This window comes from Carassius gibelio, chromosome B3 (genome assembly GCF_023724105.1).
Source record: "Carassius gibelio isolate Cgi1373 ecotype wild population from Czech Republic chromosome B3, carGib1.2-hapl.c, whole genome shotgun sequence".
NCBI classification, from domain to species: domain Eukaryota; kingdom Metazoa; phylum Chordata; class Actinopteri; order Cypriniformes; family Cyprinidae; genus Carassius; species Carassius gibelio.
This window is the reverse complement of record NC_068398.1, coordinates 26,599,431-26,617,756: the sequence shown is the minus strand read 5'-3', so window position 1 is coordinate 26,617,756 and position 18,326 is coordinate 26,599,431. Positions and strand designations below refer to the sequence as shown.

Here is an 18,326-nt window from a genome sequence, read left to right as displayed (position 1 = left end):
CGGCAGCTACATGAGGGCAGTGCTGACCCAGGGGTTTTGCAGGAGGCGCGCACTGCTACCGACCTCGCTCTCCGGGGCGACGAAGGTCACTGTGTGCTCCTTGGGTCAGGTGATGTCCACTTTGGTGTTCCAGGAGCGCCACCTATGGCTGAACCTGGCAGACATGAGGGATTCTGATCGGGCTCAGCTCCTCAACTCCCCGGTCTCCCAGGATGGCCTCTTCGGTGATGCAGTAGAGAGCTTTGCCCAGCAGTTTTCTGCCGCCCAGAAGCAGTCTGAGGCCTTCAGACACATCCTGCCCAGGCGGCCCACTGCTGGCTCCACCCCGCCGCCGGCACAGCTGCCTCAGCCTGCTCGTCGCCAAGGGCGCCCCCCTGTGACCTCATCCACTCCCGCTCGGCCACAACAGCAGCCTTCACCCCGGCCGCAGCGAATGGCGGCGCAACCTGTCTCTGCCCCTAAGCCTGCTAAATGCAAGGCCAAGCGGCGTTCCTGAGATGGGTACTCACCCCTTCAGGCCAGTAAGGACATGCTCGGTGTCAATCCACTTACTGCACCATTCCACTCCGCGGACTGGATTCATGCACTATTCCCCTCAGGTGAGTTTCTCAGTCAGAACCCTGGGTTCCTCCAGGACTGTTGATGTCCAACACTTGTGTACATGCCCTTTGGTCAGCCCTGTGTGGGACTAGGTGCCTCCATGTGTTGTGATTCCCCTTTTCTGGGCAATCCCACGTGTGTATGTCCACAGTAAGTCTCTCCACAGCATGTGTCTTTCCCTTGGCAAGCCCCTTGCCAGCTCTGTCGTTGAAACTTCGACAGAGTCCTCCCACGGGCAGGCAGCCTGCTAGCATATGTCCAGCTGGAATATGCTACCCAGTGTATTCTGTGCGAGCTATAGGCCCTCAATCGTGCTGGCCTCATGACAGGGTGCTATCACTCAGATGGGTCGCTGGAAGACAGCCATGAGGCGTTTTGTAAGGGACCCCATTCGTAATGTCGAACGTGACCGAATGAAAGGGAAAGTCTTGGTTACGTATGTAACCCTCGTTCCCTGAAGGAGGGGACGGAGACGTTACGTCCCCATGCCACATCGCTGTTCCGCTGAACGGCCGGGTCATTGGCTCGGCTCCTCAGCTAAGATTTGAATGAGAGTTGCTCGCGCTGCTCCTTATACACCCGCTCTGCTGGGCGGAGCTCGCGATGCAAATTTGCTTTTTTTGTACTGTCACCTAATTGGTTATGAATGTTAGTGATTTACTTAAGCCAGTTGTCAGTGCCTAATTTGTAAATTGCAAGGTCATGGACCAAAGCGGGGTGACGGATATGGCATGTTATTAGAGGAGGGACAGGAAACGGAGCATTTTTATTATATTGTATTGTATTGTATTATATATATATATATATATATATATATATATATATATATATATATATATATATATATATATATACATGCAATGGGGATCGAAAGTTTGGGCACCCCTTGCAGAATCTGTGAAAATATGAGTAATTTTCAAAAAATAAGAGAGATCATACTAAATGCATGTTATTTTTTATTTAGTACTGTCCTGAGTAAGATATTGTACATAAGAAACAAGATGCATTACGAGCTGGGGGGTGAAAACTTTTGGAATTTGAAGATCCATGTAAATTGTACTTAATTTGTGTACCGGGAAACATACAAGTATCTTCTGTTGCTTACGAAGGGCAGAACTAAATGGAAAACAATTATATTTCAACAAAATAAGAAAAATTTGGCCATCATCATCGTGTTCAAAAGTTTTCACCCCCAGCTCTTAATGCATCTTGTTTCCTTCTGGAGCATCAGTGAATGTTTGAATCTTTTTTAATAGTTGTGTCTGAGTCCCTCAAATGTCCTCAGTCTGAAAAGATGGATCTCAAAATCATACAGTCACTGCTGGAAAGGGTTAAAATATGTAAAGATGCTGGAAAACTGAAGAATCTGCAGGACCTTAAAGATTTCTCTGAAGAACGCTGCTCAGTTTAACTGTTCAGAACAAACAAGGGACTCATGCACAACCATCACAAAACAGAAAGACAGTTGAGGATCATCAGGTAACAGCACACAGTACTAAGAACCAAGGGTTCCCAAACTTTTGAGTGGGGTTATTTTAATAATTTCAGCAATTCTTTTGTCTTGTGGACTAAATGTTAAAATATTTTATGTACAATATCTTACTCAGGACAGTACTAAATAAAAAATAACATGCATTTAGTATGATCTCTCTTATTTTTTGAAAATTACTAATATTTTCACAGATTCTGCAAGGGGTGCCCAAACTTTCGATCCCCACTGTATATATATAATATGTGTTTATTTATTTGTTAATTTTTTAACCCAGTGGAACAAAAGAAAAACACAATTAACAATGTTGGGATGTAATGGTATGAAAAAAATTTTCACGATTATAGTGACCAAAATTATCACTGTTATCCGTATTATCATGGTATTGTTAAAATGTGCTCCAGATGTTCAAAAAGTACCAACACATAAATCACAAGTTTTATATTTATAAATCAACAAATTGGTTGATTTATAGGTTGCTTCCACTGAAAGCAAAGATTAAACAATATATATATATATATATATATATATATATATATATATATATATATATATATATATATATATATATATATATATATATATACAGTATTGTTCAAAATAATAGCAGTACAATGTGACTAACCAGAATAATCAAGGTTTTTCGTATATTTTTTTATTGCTACGTGGCAAACAAGTTACCAGTAGGTTCAGTAGATTCTCAGAAAACAAATGAGACCCAGCATTCATGATATGCACGCTCTTAAGGCTGTGCAATTGGGCAATTAGTTGAATTAGTTGAAAGGGGTGTGTTCAAAAAAATAGCAGTGTGGCATTCAATCACTGAGGTCATCAATTTTGTGAAGAAACAGGTGTGAATCAGGTGGCCCCTATTTAAGGATGAAGCCAACACTTGTTGAACATGCATTTGAAAGCTGAGGAAAATGGGTCGTTCAAGACATTGTTCAGAAGAACAGCGTACTTTGATTAAAAAGTTGATTAGAGAGGGGAAAACCTATAAAGAGGTGCAAAAAATGATAGGCTGTTCAGCTAAAATGATCTCCAATGCCTTAAAATGGAGAGCAAAACCAGAGAGACGTGGAAGAAAACGGAAGACAACCATCAAAATGGATAGAAGAATAACCAGAATGGCAAAGGCTCAGCCAATGATCACCTCCAGGATGATCAAAGACAGTCTGGAGTTACCTGTAAGTACTGTGACAGTTAGAAGACGTCTGTGTGAAGCTAATCTATTTTCAAGAATCCCCCGCAAAGTCCCTCTGTTAAAAAAAAGGCATGTGCAGAAGAGGTTACAATTTGCCAAAGAACACATCAACTGGCCTAAAGAGAAATGGAGGAACATTTTGTGGACTGATGAGAGTAAAATTGTTCTTTTTGGGTCCAAGGGCCACAGGCAGTTTGTGAGACGACCCCCAAACTCTGAATTCAAGCCACAGTACACAGTGAAGACAGTGAAGCATGGAGGTGCAAGCATCATGATATGGGCATGTTTCTCCTACTATGGTGTTGGGCCTATTTATCGCATACCAGGGATCATGGATCAGTTTGCATATGTTAAAATACTTGAAGAGGTCATGTTGCCCTATGCTGAAGAGGACATGCCCTTGAAATGGTTGTTTCAACAAGACAATGACCCAAAACACACTAGTAAACGGGCAAAGTCTTGGTTCCAAACCAACAAAATTAATGTTATGGAGTGGCCAGCCAAATCTCCAGACCTTAATCCAATTGAGAACTTGTGGGGTGATATCAAAAATGCTGTTTCTGAAGCAAAACCAAGAAATGTGAATGAATTGTGGAATGTTGTTAAAGAATCATGGAGTGGAATAACAGCTGAGAGGTGCCACAAGTTGGTTGACTCCATGCCACACAGATGTCAAGCAGTTTTAAAAAACTGTGGTCATACAACTAAATATTAGTTTAGTGATTCACAGGATTGCTAAATCCCAGAAAAAAAAAAATGTTTGTACAAAATAGTTTTGAGTTTGTACAGTCAAAGGTAGACACTGCTATTTTTTTGAACACACCCCTTTCAACTAATTGCCCAATTGCACAGCCTTAAGAGCGTGCATATCATGAATGCTGGGTCTTGTTTGTTTTCTGACAATCTACTGAACCTACTGGTAACTTGTTTGCCACGTAGCAATAAAAAATATACTAAAAACCTTGATTATTCTGGTTAGTCACATTGTACTGCTATTATTTTGAACAATACTGTATATATATATATATATATATATATATATATATATATATATATATATAACAAAATAGCAAAACAATCAATACCACATTATCATTGATCAATGATTTTATTGTAGAAACATTATACAGCTTTTATGTGACATCAATTATAAAATCTACGGTAAGTAGTCATTAATGAATAATCAATTATTTATATTTTGAATCTGACTGAACTTGGATGTGTGATTATTAACAAATATTTGTATTAATGTTAATGGAATCATTGGCATTCAATAATAAACATCCACATTTTACATTTATACATAACTGTAACTGTATGCATTCTAGTACAGTGTGAACATTTAATCTAATTTTCTGTATGGATTCCCACAAATCTGTACATAAGCATACACTTCAGGTCTTAAAACTTCTGTGTCCAACATTCACAATTCAGACGTGATGAACCTTGTGAAGTTGCATCTTTGTGTTGTCAAGTGAAATCAAGTATCACCAACATAATCAAAAAAATGACCCTGGAAGTAGTTTTTTCGTATGGTAAACTGTATCAGTGCAGGAAGGCATATATAAGAGCAGGCTCTAATATCGACAGCTATGATCTTACAAAACAGATCCGTCCCATGCATCATTTTCTTTTTGACAGTATGTAAATAAGTCCGGAATTGTTGGTATTCATAAACCCAATCAGATCATAAATTAAATGAAATATCATTAAAAAAAAATAATAATAATTGAAATACTGACCAAGGTTTTGACCTATTGAGGCAATTTTGCATTAAAGAGTACATATTGCAATAATTATTATATAAGTGTGATTCATTTCAGTACTACTGCATACATCTTATTTGTGATAATTATTTATATTAATGCACTATCAATCAAAAGTTTGGACACACGCTTTCTTTTAGTATTTTCTTAAGAATTTCTGAGTAATAGTCAAGTTATTAATCTAAGAAATAACAAATAGAAGTGAGAATTATACAAAAAAAAGGAGCGCAAATTAAAACTGTTAAATATTTAATCATCCTTGAAATTTTACACGTTTTATATCTAGTTTATACTATAAACCTTCTAATCTAAGAATTAGTATTATTTCAGTATTATGTATATACTAATAAAGTTATTAATAATATATACACATAATAATAATAATATACATTATTAATATTTTAAATTAGTTATTGTTTTATATTTCCAGTCTTCATTCTACTATTAGTGTAAGTTTTTTTTTTTCTATGTAGCTTTTTAGTTTTAGTCATTTTCCTATGTACAACTTAATTATTTATCTTAGTAAGCTGCCAAAGCAATATTTTTAATTTTAATTTTAATTTCCCCCCTAATATTTAGATTTTATTTTCTTACAATTACTGGAGCCTATAGGTCAAAATGTTTTATAGATCATGAGAAACAAACTGAGTCAAGGGTGTCTAAACTTTTGAGTGTTCCTGTCCATTTTGAGTGTTTATATCTTTAAAAAATAAAAAAAAATAAAAACCATATCAATTGACTATTTTTCATAACACAGCTATACTCCGTTCCTATGACATCAGTGGGCTAATAAACACCCTGTGAGAGGTCAGTGGGCCGTCACTGTGCGTCTGACGCCCATGACCCTGAAGGTGGTGTTGGCGATCTTCTCATACAGCAAGAACATCAGTGCGGCAGTGAGGACCGTCTGAAGCAGCTTCGCCTCCAGGCCTTTAAACAATCCCAGCATGCCCCACTTCCTGCAACAAATCATTCAACAAACATAGTTTGAGCGGAAAACAGAAACCAATGAATCACTTGGCAATAACTTGCATGACAGCTACTAAAAATGAGCTGCAACATGAAATATATTTGCACTACACAGGCAAAATCAGGTCAGGTGACGTGTGTTATTCTACCTGACTCTGTTGATCAGCAGATACATGACAGATCTCAGGCTGTTCAGGAGTTTGGACTGACCTGCAGGCTGCCCATGCTGTCCGAACTGAACACAAATGAGAACGACAGATAAAATAGACAATACTGCCATTACACACACAAAGTGTGGTTCTCTGGTTTCATACTTCACAGCAGATCTGAACTAATGGATGCAGATGCAAATAATAAAACTGACGTAACCATATAACCATGCATAGTTTAGAGAGCGAGAAACCAACCCTTAAGAAGTGAGAGAAAAACTCTTCCCTTACTTATCTATTGTTGTTGACATCAGTGGTCACGTGTCCAATCTGTTTAGTTTTTAACTGCAAATTCATCGGTGATCTATCTGTTTATTCAAACTTCAGACTTCTTCAAATGAACACTTCAAACAGGTCAGACTTTCTCAAGCCAACTTTAAAGTTTAAAACCAACTTTACTTGTCTAGTTTAATTCCTGTGATCCAAAACTGAAGTTTCAGCATCATTTCTTCAGTCTTCAATGTCACATTATCCTCATACGATAATTTGCTGATCAAGAAACATTACTTGTTATTATTATTGATGTTGAGAACAGTTGCTCTGCTTAATATTTTTTTGGGGAGGGGGGGAATATGCGATAAAAATTGTTTGATTAACAGCAATTGTAACAGTGTAGATCTAATGCATTTTTGCAGAGCATTATTTTAGCTTCTTACTGGCCGCAAACATTTGAACAGTTATATAGAAGTTCCTTTTAAATAAAGTCGGTAGCACTTTTGTTTCCCATGTACATACTATGTACTTATGATACTAATTACAATAACTATGTAATAACTAGGTACTAACCCTAAACCTACCTCTAAACCTAATCCTACCCCATGTAGTTATCTTGTGTTACCAGAACCTTCTTAGATAAATACACTGTAAGTACACTATAAGTAGATGTTAGTACACGTACTGTAAAATAAAGCGCAACCATAAAGTCTTTATTTCTTTCAAAATGTCTTTCTTGCCGACCTTTTATACAGACCTGCAACAAAATCAGTTGAGAACCAATAATCCAGTATGCGTGATATGAGTAAATCTAAACTCAATGTCTTCTGGTCTTACCCGCAGAACAGACTGAACTGTCTGTAGAGGGTACGTTATGGTGGTCGCAACAGCCTTGGCAATGGCTCCAATCAGAAACACCTCCACTGAGGAGAGCTATAAACAATCAGACAGAGATATAGTGGAATAAATAGTCAAGTTAAACTCTGAAGGAGTCTTTCCTCTATAACGCTGGTTATAAGCAGGATGTCATTGGAGATTTAGCTCATTCAATCACGTAAATTGTGCATTTACATGTTTACATTCCGTCTCTGTTATCACAAAACCCACAATATGATGACAGAATGTAGGTTTTCTGGGTAAATAAACTTAAATAGATCAATCAACACAATGAAATCTTCAATGGACTGTGACATCATTCACGGTTACCAAGGAGTTACATAACCATATTTCTATGCTGCTATGGTAACGATGCACGTCTACAGCTGCACGTGGGGTCGTGTAATCGACAGATGCTTGCACATGAATACAAGCATCTAAATGAGCGGATCGTCATCTGCGTGTGTTTTAACATCAGAAATGATGTAGTTACTGTTTCCCAGGCAACAGAGATCGTGTGAATAGCCTGGTCTGTTTATTTCTGCTGCTGCTCTGACCTCTCTGTGGACGCCCCTCATCAGCTGCCTCTTTAGACCCTCATAGAGCATGAACTGCACGGCTGGATTGAGCACCAGCAGCAGGGAGGGAAACGTCCCGTTCCATAACGCACCCACTCCCTCCTGCTGCATGATCTGTACAAACGCATCTGAAGAGAGACGGATCCTTCTGTCATCACTGGACACACATCTGAATTAAAGACCATGTATGATGTCTTTTGAAATTACCCATAATTCCGTTGTAGTGCGTGGGCTGTATGTCTTCGTTTCTGAATCTCGCCCCCTGCAGTTTCAGTCTGGTATTGACCACCCAGAGTGGAGTGGTCACAAGAACATTTACTACACCTAAAAGAAGACAGAAAGGTTTAGTACATATGAAGATATTTTGAACAGCATTGCGCCAGATTTCATCCGCACGGCCGAAAAAAAGAAAGAAAAGAAAAAACCTTAACCCCACTCTCACTGACTTGAAGCAAAGCGGCCGGCTTGTTACACAGCCACAGTTCAAGTTGATGGGTGGCCAGTTCTTCCCCTCATATTTCCCCGTTTCAACAACAGAGGTTATCTGTCAGCAGAGTCAGGGGTGTTGGCACAGGTTCCCGGTGTAGCACAGTGTTTGTTTTTTTAGAAGGGAATACAGTGAGAAAAAAAAAAAAAAAAACGTGTGCAAGCAGTGTCGCCACAAAGCTTCCTTCACACTCCTCTCACAAATTCAGTAAAGGCTTAAGTTTTAGTGTTGCCTAACACACAAAAAATATAAAAATCAAACGAATTGCATGAATTCATTAATAAGAGAGCCCCACATGCTGCACCTTCATTACAGACAAGATGGCGCCATTGCACCACAAATGAGCGCACCGGCCAAACTAGCAGCTCTAAGCAGTTCTCTGGTCTGTGTGGGCATGCTCACGAATCATGTACAGTCGTTTTTTTTTCAGCTCCTGAATGGATGATTCACACAGTAACGAAGGGCTTCAGACTTTAGTTTGTGAAAGACTCTACATTTCAACTAAGTCCTCTCTTCTCAAATGGAAAAGAGCTCTGCTCACACTCTGAAAGATGAAATCCCCGTCCTCCTCCAGAAAGGGGTTGGGTCGAGTGTAGGGGTGCTCCGATCACGATCGGCCGATCGTTAATGCGCATCTCGTCAGTAAAGCCGGTTTTCTAATCAGCGGTTAATTCCATCAGGTGCGTGATTTCTCATAGAGCAGCTGTTACTACACAGAGCCGTTGTTAACTGAGAAGATGGGCCGATAAACGCTGAAAATTAACGTGATTTGCGCATCTTCTCTATTAACAACGGCTCTGTGTAGTAACAGCTGCTCTATGTGAAATCACGCACCTAGATCGAATTAACCGCTGATTAGAAAACCGGCTTTACTGACGAGATGCGCATAACGATCGGCCGATCGTGATCGGAGCACCCCTAGTCGAGTGTCCCCACACTTGAGCAGACTCTCCTTATTTCCTGGTTCCGAAGAATGACGGTTCTCTCCATCTTACTCTGGATCTCAGTGTTGAACAAACGTTTGAGGAAATACAATTTCAGAATGTTAACACACAGCTCACTCTTATATTCAGGAATCCAATGATTCACGTCAATCGATTTAAAAAGATGCTTTTTTCCATATAAGCATTTATCCTCCACACAGGAAATAATTTCGTTTCGCAAACCAAGGCGCGTGATACGATTTCACAGTTCTCCCGCTCGGGCTCGCTCAAGCTTAGGATGATCTGTCTGTGTGCGTGAGAAGGCTTGCTCTCACTACGGGACAACGACACCCCCACCTTGGTGTGGACACATGAGAGGGCAAACTTAAACACATTGGGCCAAATGTGTGTTCTCTGAAACAAAGAGTGGACAGATCCACACAATAATACCAGTTTCAACACAAAATACATGAGTCATGACTAAACATCCGAAGGCAAGTTAAAAGAAAGAATACAACGTTACAGTCCATAACCGGTCTCATGTAATCGCTCAATCAGTGTTTCAGCCATGTAAAGACGCCGATATAAATAATGTATATTTTCATATATTTCACGTTAGGTGAAATTTAAAAAGAAAGAAACCTATTCGGCGACCATAAACTCATTAGTCAGCTAGAAAAATAAACGGTAGAGGGGGGCAAAATATTAGCCTGGTAATACCAGACTCTGCTACTTCACTTTGCTTCATAGACAGAGTCTGGAATGGCATAATAGAGAAGTGTTTTCTCTCTCGCTAGGGGGCGCTTGTCTGAAGTTTAAAATCATTGGTTACCCGTAGCCAATCAGATACGTTTAGTTATGACGTATGTTATGCGCCTGTACAGCCGCATCGAAGCACAGACATCATGCATCGAACTCAAATCTATGATTGAACATCCACTGTAAACCTGTTGTAAACATTTGATGATGCGAGCGAAATACCGGAGTGAACATGGCTGTAAACGACTTTTGCAGTTTGAAAAAGAGTTGAATGTTCTCCATGACAGAGCGAATTGCTTCCCGTGTCTCGTTTCCCATTTCCGTGGTCGTTTCGGTTTTCGATTTCTCTAACCTACAATGTAAAACTCGCCGCTAAGCATCTATGTCACGGCTCTCAGCCCGCCCTCTGTTCGTTGATTGGCCCGGCTGTTTTCAGACCGGTGGCAAACAGAAAGCTCTGACGCTGTATCAGACTGAGTACAGAAGCCAAATGAAATTGAGCGGAAGTAGGAAGTCTGACGTAGTCAGGCTAGCAAAATATATATTTTACAGAATTAGTTGAGAGATTTGTTTTCCTTGAGAAAATTTGACATGTGTAACTTATATCAAAAATAATAAATATTGAATCGAATCCAATCGCAAGCTTGTGAATGAGAATCGACTTATGAAATTTGTGTCAAAACCCAGCCCTAGTACCCAAATGATTACCAAAAAAATGTAATTATAATAATAATAATAAATAAAAAATAAAAATCATACAGGTCTCTGTGTAAGTTAGCAATTATTTAATAATTCACAATATTAATTTTGAAAGGAAGGAAGATTTTTTTATGTTTTTTAAAGAAGTTGCTTAAGCTCAACAAGGCTTTATCTATTTGATCAAAAATACAGGGGGAAAAATGATTTTGTGAAATATTATTGCAATTTAAAATAACTTCAGTGTCACGTGAGCCTTCAAAAATAGTTCTAATATGCTGATTACTAATCAGTGTTGAAAACAGTTGCGCGGTTTAATATTTTTTTTGTGTTTATTCAAAATAGAAAATTAATACTTTTATTCAATAAGGATGTGTTAAATTAATAAAAAGTGATATTAAAGACTTATATTGTTAGAAAATATTTATATTTTGAATAAACAAAATTCTTTTTAACTTTTAATTCAAAGAAAAAATTATCGCAGGTTCCAAAAAAAAACATCAAGTAACATGACAGTTTTAACACTGATAACATATTAGAGTGATTTCTGAAGGATTATGTGACACTGAAGACTGGAGTAATGCTGCTGAACATTCAGTGCTTCGTCACAGAAATAAATCATTATTTATTTAAGTATATTAAAATAAGTAACCAATTTTACAAATTGCAATAATATTCCACAATATTACTGTTCTTCTGTATTTCTGATCAAATAAATACAGCCTTGATGAGCATAAGACACCATTAAAAAACATTACAAATCTTACTGATCCCAAATTTTGAACAGAAGTGTATGACGGAAAGTATTGCATTTCTTGATCACGTCACGTTTTTGAAGAAAAGCAAACCTGCAGCAATGCCAAAAAGGAGGTCTCGTCCTGGTGTTGACCTCTGACCTTGCAGCCAGGTGGCCTTCAGACTATGGAAACAATAGAAGTAGACGAAGTTTGAGCAGCAAAGGCTGCAGATCACTGGAAACCAGCCTCTATATGGAGCTAACCTGGAGAGAGAGAGAGAGAGAGAGAGAGAGAGAGAGAGAGTAAAAAAAGAGGGTAACACTTACAACCTGAAATGAAAAAGATAATGACACAAACCATAGAGATGCATGTGAAATAACTTACAGACCCTCCTCCTTGATGATCTCAGACAGAATGGCTGGGGTAGATTTGGCTTTCCGCTTGTCATCGACTGCACAGAAACAGAAAGAAATGTGGACACGTATTATAAAACACTAACAAAAGTCAAGTCAGCAGGAAAATTTACTTATGTGCTTCCCTTTTTACCTTGCAGCCTGAGCCGGGCTGTGTCAAGAGGAAAGAAAACAGTCATTGCTGTTACACTGCCCTACAAACAAACCAATAAATCAATCACTTCAAATAAACTTACAACAGATCAACAATAAATAACTAATATAAAATATAACATTATATTACAATAAAATAATATTAATTATATTATATTTAGTATTATAGCATAATAACATAACAGGCCAATTTTTTTCTAACAACAGAAGATGTTACTTTATTCATATTAATTTAAAAATATGATCTGAAACAAAACATCTTGCCTATTACTATATAAACACTACTATATATCCCAATGATAACAATATGAATTTTCGTCGTATATAACAACGCTGAGTTTAAAAGGTACAAAGCCAAAAGGTACCTTTAAAAGGTACCAAATTTTATCTGATTTCTTCTTGATTTGTTTTTAATGTTGTCACGCACAGGGTAGACGTCAGGAAAGTATATAAATGTGCGTGCATGTGTCATTATTCAGAAGCTGTAAATGTGTAAATCAGGTAAAACCCGTGCAGTTGAGATGAAAAGTTGTTTTTACCATCGCACCGGCGACTGCATGCACGAGACTCTCGTATGAAAACACATCCATGAGTTTCAGATCTTTAGAGCCCATCCCTGAAAAATGTTAGCTGCGATTGCAGGGTGACTTTCTTTATTTTATTTAGCTAAAAAGCAAAGAGTCTACTGAGTTCTGATTTGAGAGGAATACAGACTCAGAGCTCCAGAGAAGAGATTTCCCTGTCAACGTCCACTTCCGGCTCCGATTTAGCCAATGGAAACGATTGTAGAAATTTCCTCGAAGATGATTGGAGAAAAGTTGCATTTGACCCCGAGGTCTGTAGCCAATCAGAAACGTTAACCGCTCCCACAGCTTTGAATAAAGGGGAAGTGTAAGCGAAAATGTACTGTTTATTTACGCTGATTGGACATTTCTACTTCTGTTTCTAAGCAAATTATAAGTTTTAAAGACTTTTATTGGCCATATATATATATATATATATATAGTTCAATGAGTCGATATTTACAGTGTTGACACTTGTTAATTCATTCAATTCACTCTGCAATTCACTCTGGCATGCTGGATATCAGCTTCTGGGCCAAATCCTGAATAATGGCAATCCATTCTTCTCAGAGTTGATCACAATTCATGGGCTTCTGCTTGTCCACTTACTTTTGAGGACTAATCACAGTTTCTCTGAGATCTGGGTGAGTTGTCTGGCCACGGATCCAAAATTTTAATGTACTGATCTTCAAGACACTTCATCACTCTTGCTTTGTGACATGGTGCTCCTTCATGCTGGAAAATGCATGGATCAAATTGCTCATGGAAGAAGGACGTTTTGATACCATTCTTTATTCATGGCAGTGTTTTTGGGCAGAATTATGAGAGTCCACTCCCTTGGTTGAAAAGCAACCCCACACATGGATGGTCTCAGGATGCTTCACTGTTGGCACGTCACAGTACGTGAGAATAATTGTACACCTGTTCTGTTCTTCCCACTTCTGCTGTCCAATACTTGTACTTTCTGTAGAATTTCGGTCTGTCTTCGACATTTGTCTTGGAGAGAAGTGGCTTCTTTGCTTAACTTCCTGACACCAGGCCATTGTCCAAAAGTCTTGGCCTCACCGTGTGTGCAGATGCTCTCACACCAACCTGCTGTTGTTACTGAGCAAGCTCTGCACTGCTGGAGACACAATTCTGTAGATGAGTCCTCAGCAGGATATGGTCCGAATGCTTGCTGGACACTGGGACGTTCTGAAGACTTCAATGCAGTCGAACCTCTCTCCTTGAAGTTCTTGATGGTCCAGAAAATGGATCTTTCAGGTGTACTATTCATTGTAGCAATTTCCTTTCATGTGAGGCCATTTTGATGCCAAGCGATGATGGCTGCACATGTTTCTTTGGAGGTAACCATTGCTAACAATAACACAATAATTGGAAGAGCTTCATCCCTCCATCAGTCTGTGCTTACAATCTAATTAGTATGATAGTGATTAACCTGACTAGCACTCATTCACACTTTCACATGTGCTGCTGATATGATTAGTCAATTAATGTTATCAGGTCATTTTTTGTCTGGATCAAAAAACTGTGAAATTAGGCCATGCCCACACTTACACGGGTACGTCACACACACACTAAAAATGGATTCATTATCATTTTTTATTTTATTTTTAGGGCTGTGCTTATAGGGATATTTATGTTTGATTAGTATTATTAAATATTATACACATGCATAGCTTTGAATTGGATTTGAATGAAAACACATTTTGAAAATAGCAACAGATGGCAATCAGAGATAACACTGTTTGAAGGTTTGTTGTTTTTTTCTTGACTTGCAAACTCACAGGTGTTATCTCAGTATGCACTTCCTGACAACAAGTCACACATCACTTCCTGACGCACCACAAGATGAAATACTTAACACAGTCATATAAAAACCTTCAAATAGAGAAGGACTGTTTGGCATTCAACTTCTTATGTGAACATTTTTAAATGTCTCCATTTCTGTAACTATATTTCAATAAGCAGGAATCAGTTTTGAGCAATATTCATTAAAAAAAGCAAAACCTTTTTTTTTTAATTCAGTTGAAAATTATGTCTATTTTCTCTAATATATATGTACACACACACACACACAAACACACACACACACACACACACACACACACACACACACACATATATAAAGCTCATGCCACTCACGTTTGCTCAGTATACCTGAGAAATGCCAGATAACAGTGGAAGAGTCCAACTTGATGAAATCCTAAAGAGCTGTGAGCAGCCCTTAGCTTACCAACCCTTTAACTCAATAGTGTGTCTTCATGCTTGAAACTACTGAAATTGTTTGTGTATCTGAAAGATGTTTAGTTCTTTTCTTATCATCTAAATGCCTGCTAGAAGACAGATAGAAGCCTTTTCATTGGACTTGTGCAACCCTTAAAGACACTGGTTAAACAGGATTCTCAGTCATTCACAGTAGTGAAGGAACTCACATTCAAGAACGCTACACTCTGTCTGGGGATCCAGAATCAGAAGTATATCAACTCTTACCACTGTGAGTATACTTTCAGTTGTACATATTAAAGATGGGAGGTGAGTCTCAAATACTGAGCTCAAATATTTCATGTACTTTATATATATATATAATACAGAGCAATGACTTCAGAAGAGATGCTGTGGGACAGTCTGAAGGCTGAAATAGAGAAAGAAGCTTTTGAACTGGACTCTTCACTGGGTTGTGAGTTACCGATTCATATACTAACTGTATCATGTCTGAATCAATTCATTCAAAGCAAATCATTCTAAAAAGTATTTTATAAAAAGACACACATTTTCACTAACAGTTAATATTAATATTAACATATTCCATAGCTGAAATCGATGAACTCTATGAAAACGTAAGAGCAAACACAAAATCACCAACTTTGTATGGTAAGTCAAATAAATTGTGAGATTTCTATTCATTCATTATGTTTATTAGTAGTAGTATGTTATTATCATTAAAAAATGATCTGGCTTTATCTGGTTTAGATATTCAAGACTTAAAAGCGATTCCAAAATCTCCCTCCTTGAAAGGTAAGTGTGATGGTAATTACCACTGGTAATAAATATAAATAAATCAATGTAAACAGCTTCAGTGGGTCTATTGTCTGCTAGTGCTTCAGCTGTGTTTGAGTCTAGAGAAGCAGACAATGGCCACTGCACATGAAATCACTCCGATCTGAGCTGTACATACTAAACACAAAATGCCAAGAGAACAGATACAAGATAAAGAGCCAAACTCATCAGATCAGAATACCAAGAATGCTCAGAACCGATACTAACATGATAGGTAAAAATTGATAGCCTGAATGCACTGTAAATGCATACATTTAATTTAATTTTAATTTAACAGGGTATTTCAAAGTCATATGTGCTTTTCCAAACAGTTTTGGGCATAAATACATAGGATCTGCAGTACAGGCAAAAGCTGACACAACTCTTTTTGAGCAAACCCAAAGATTGAAGAATGGCATATTGTAAGAGAGTTTTGTGTATTAGTACAGTATATAAAAGTCATTAGCTCATCACTACAATAGTGACTGGTGGATTTTGGTTAGAATGATAGAATGCTTCTAGTTTAGAAAATAGTGAATCTGCTCGCTTCGGTTTGGACCAGGATTCACATTCTCTCATAGTAGCCCATATTCAATTGGATTATGTGCTTACTTCTCAACCAGTAAGTTTCCAGTCCTTCAACTTCTGCCATTTAAAGCAAGTACAATAATAGTTGGGTTCAGAGATAGTTTTGTCATGGAATGAAATCAGTAGAAAACAATGTGAATTGCACTAGTGTGACCAATGAAGATGTCAGTCAGTATTCTGGAGAAGGTGACCTAGTGGTGGGAACTGTCATCTCTTATATCACATCATACCCTTGTCATTAAATCATGAATTATAACTTCATGTAGTTCCAAAACTGTATCCCATTGACTTCAATAGTATAGGCAAACCTGTTAGACTTACAGTCTTCCATGGGACACACCCCAAAATAATAATAATAAAAAAAAAAAATATATATATATATATATATATATATAAAATATATATAATAAAATATATATATATATATAAGAAAAAATTCTAAATACATGATGGTGAGTATTTTTTTTTTAAACATTTTTGGGTGATTTATCCCTTAATATCTTCTGCTAGTTTAAAATTTCAACATATACCATACTATGGCAATGATCTTTTTCCAGCTGAGGCTGAGGCTGAAGCAGAGGAGCTGCGCATCATGTTACTGGGTGCGAGAGGGTCTGGAAAAAGCTCCACCGGAAACACCATCCTCAGATGCAGTGTCTTCAACACAGATATGCAGCTGAGCAGAGTCACACAGTTCTGTGAAAGAGCATCTGGAAACATCAACGGTCGACCTGTGGCCATAATCGACACGCCGGGACTGAACAAGATCAATCGAAAGGAGAAGGATGTCACCAGGGAGATCATGAAATCTGTCTCTCTCTATAAACCAGGACCACACGTGTTTCTGCTGGTTCAGCCGGTGGGAAACTTAACCAATGAGGACAAGAACATGCATAAAATAATCCAGAACATGTTTGGGAAGAACGTTTGGGATTACACGGTTGTTCTGTTCACACACGGAGATCGCCTAGAGGGGAAAATGCCAAATGATGTGATTGCCAGCTCAGACAAAGACCTCAGAGACTTTATCCGCACGTGCAGTGGAGGATTTATGTTCTTCAATAACAAGAACACGGGAAACTTTGAGCAAGTGACCAAACTTCTGGAGAAGATCGATACCTTGGTGGCCATCAATGGCAGAAGCTGCTACACAACGTCATTTTACCCGAACTCAGAGCGAAGGATACGTGAAAAACAAGAGAAGATTCTGGAGGAGAGGCAGGAAGAGATTGCACGGAAGGAGAGAGAGCTGGAGGAGAATTATTATGAAGATAAGGAGGAGTTAGAGAGGAAAAAGCGTGAGCTCTGGAGAGAGGAAGAAGACGATGCACGGAGACTAGCTGAGAGTCCATCAAGACGCATGACTCTGAAAGCAGGTCTTACCAGAGCCCCTTTATCTGTAACAAAATCACAGACCATTCTTTAATCAAACCATTTTATGAGCCATTCAGGAACTTTCTCTTGGAGTGATGGTGATGATCTATGTTCAGGTTTTACTTTGTGGCTGTTTATTGTTGTTGTGACTATTTTAATTAAGTAGCTCATTAACTGTGTAGGTAATAGACTAATTATTTCTTGTCAACAAAATAACCTACTGTCTATAAAATGTATACTTTCAACTTACCACAGAAGTTTAATTTAACAATATACCACCAATGTTCCCATGATACTCTTATGGAATATTCTTAATTATAAAACAATTCAATTGTCATTCACCTCTAATGCTATGAAATTATGAATAGGTTACTACTGTAATCAGTTTGCTGTAATTCTGTTGTCCGCAAATTTTAATGCTGCCCTGGTTTTTTTTAATGACAGTAAAACAATAAAAGTGTTCTCAGAGGACTATGAAATAGACTATTTTTCTAATCAGAAGTTTTAAGATAATCTAATCTGCAAGACAAAGTATTTTCAACAAGAGGATGTGTCTGAGAAAAAAACGATAAACCCGACATTATACTTTCTTAACTAATTTTTAGTTCACTTACTCTAACAAACATTTACTATAAGAAAAAGCTTAAGAGAAATAGCTTTATTACAATTGTTTAATTAGACACCACAGTG

General features: G+C 38.0%; 2 protein-coding genes across 2 annotated transcripts; one reads left to right on the top strand and one right to left on the bottom strand.

Moving 5' to 3' along the window:
• Positions 1-4,382: 4,382 nt before the first annotated feature.
• Positions 4,383-12,841, bottom strand: slc25a17 (solute carrier family 25 member 17). Its single transcript, XM_052553194.1, has 9 exons — positions 12,612-12,841; positions 12,053-12,113; positions 11,891-11,957; positions 11,618-11,769; positions 8,112-8,228; positions 7,884-8,032; positions 7,288-7,383; positions 6,178-6,263; positions 4,383-6,018 (listed from the first exon to the last, which is right to left on the bottom strand). Exons 1-9 carry the CDS (start codon positions 12,684-12,686, stop codon positions 5,868-5,870), a joined length of 954 nt encoding a protein of 317 aa, XP_052409154.1. The 5' UTR covers positions 12,687-12,841; the 3' UTR covers positions 4,383-5,867.
• Positions 12,842-13,142: 301 nt separating this feature from the next.
• Positions 13,143-18,115, top strand: LOC127953620 (GTPase IMAP family member 7-like). Its single transcript, XM_052552852.1, has 6 exons — positions 13,143-13,279; positions 14,976-15,132; positions 15,230-15,315; positions 15,450-15,509; positions 15,609-15,653; positions 16,820-18,115. The coding sequence occupies exons 3-6, from the start codon at positions 15,234-15,236 to the stop codon at positions 17,686-17,688; spliced, it is 1,056 nt and encodes a 351-aa protein (XP_052408812.1). The 5' UTR covers positions 13,143-13,279; positions 14,976-15,132; positions 15,230-15,233; the 3' UTR covers positions 17,689-18,115.
• The last annotated feature ends 211 nt before the right edge of the window (positions 18,116-18,326 follow it).

Excerpts from the sequence above, each read along its gene's own strand:
- slc25a17 (XM_052553194.1), bottom strand. The coding sequence starts at position 12,686 with ATGGGCTCTAAAGATCTGAAACTCATGGATGTGTTTTCATACGAGAGT. Across the intron at positions 11,958-12,052 it reads AGCCCGGCTCAGGCTGCAAG|TCGATGACAAGCGGAAAGCC; the intron begins GTAAAAAGGGAA and ends GTTTCTGTGCAG. Across the intron at positions 11,770-11,890 it reads ATCATCAAGGAGGAGGGTCT|GTTAGCTCCATATAGAGGCT; the intron begins GTAAGTTATTTC and ends CTCTCTCTCCAG.
- LOC127953620 (XM_052552852.1), top strand. The coding sequence starts at position 15,234 with ATGACTTCAGAAGAGATGCTGTGGGACAGTCTGAAGGCTGAAATAGAG. Across the intron at positions 15,510-15,608 it reads AAAATCACCAACTTTGTATG|ATATTCAAGACTTAAAAGCG; the intron begins GTAAGTCAAATA and ends TATCTGGTTTAG. Across the intron at positions 15,654-16,819 it reads AAAATCTCCCTCCTTGAAAG|CTGAGGCTGAGGCTGAAGCA; the intron begins GTAAGTGTGATG and ends ATCTTTTTCCAG.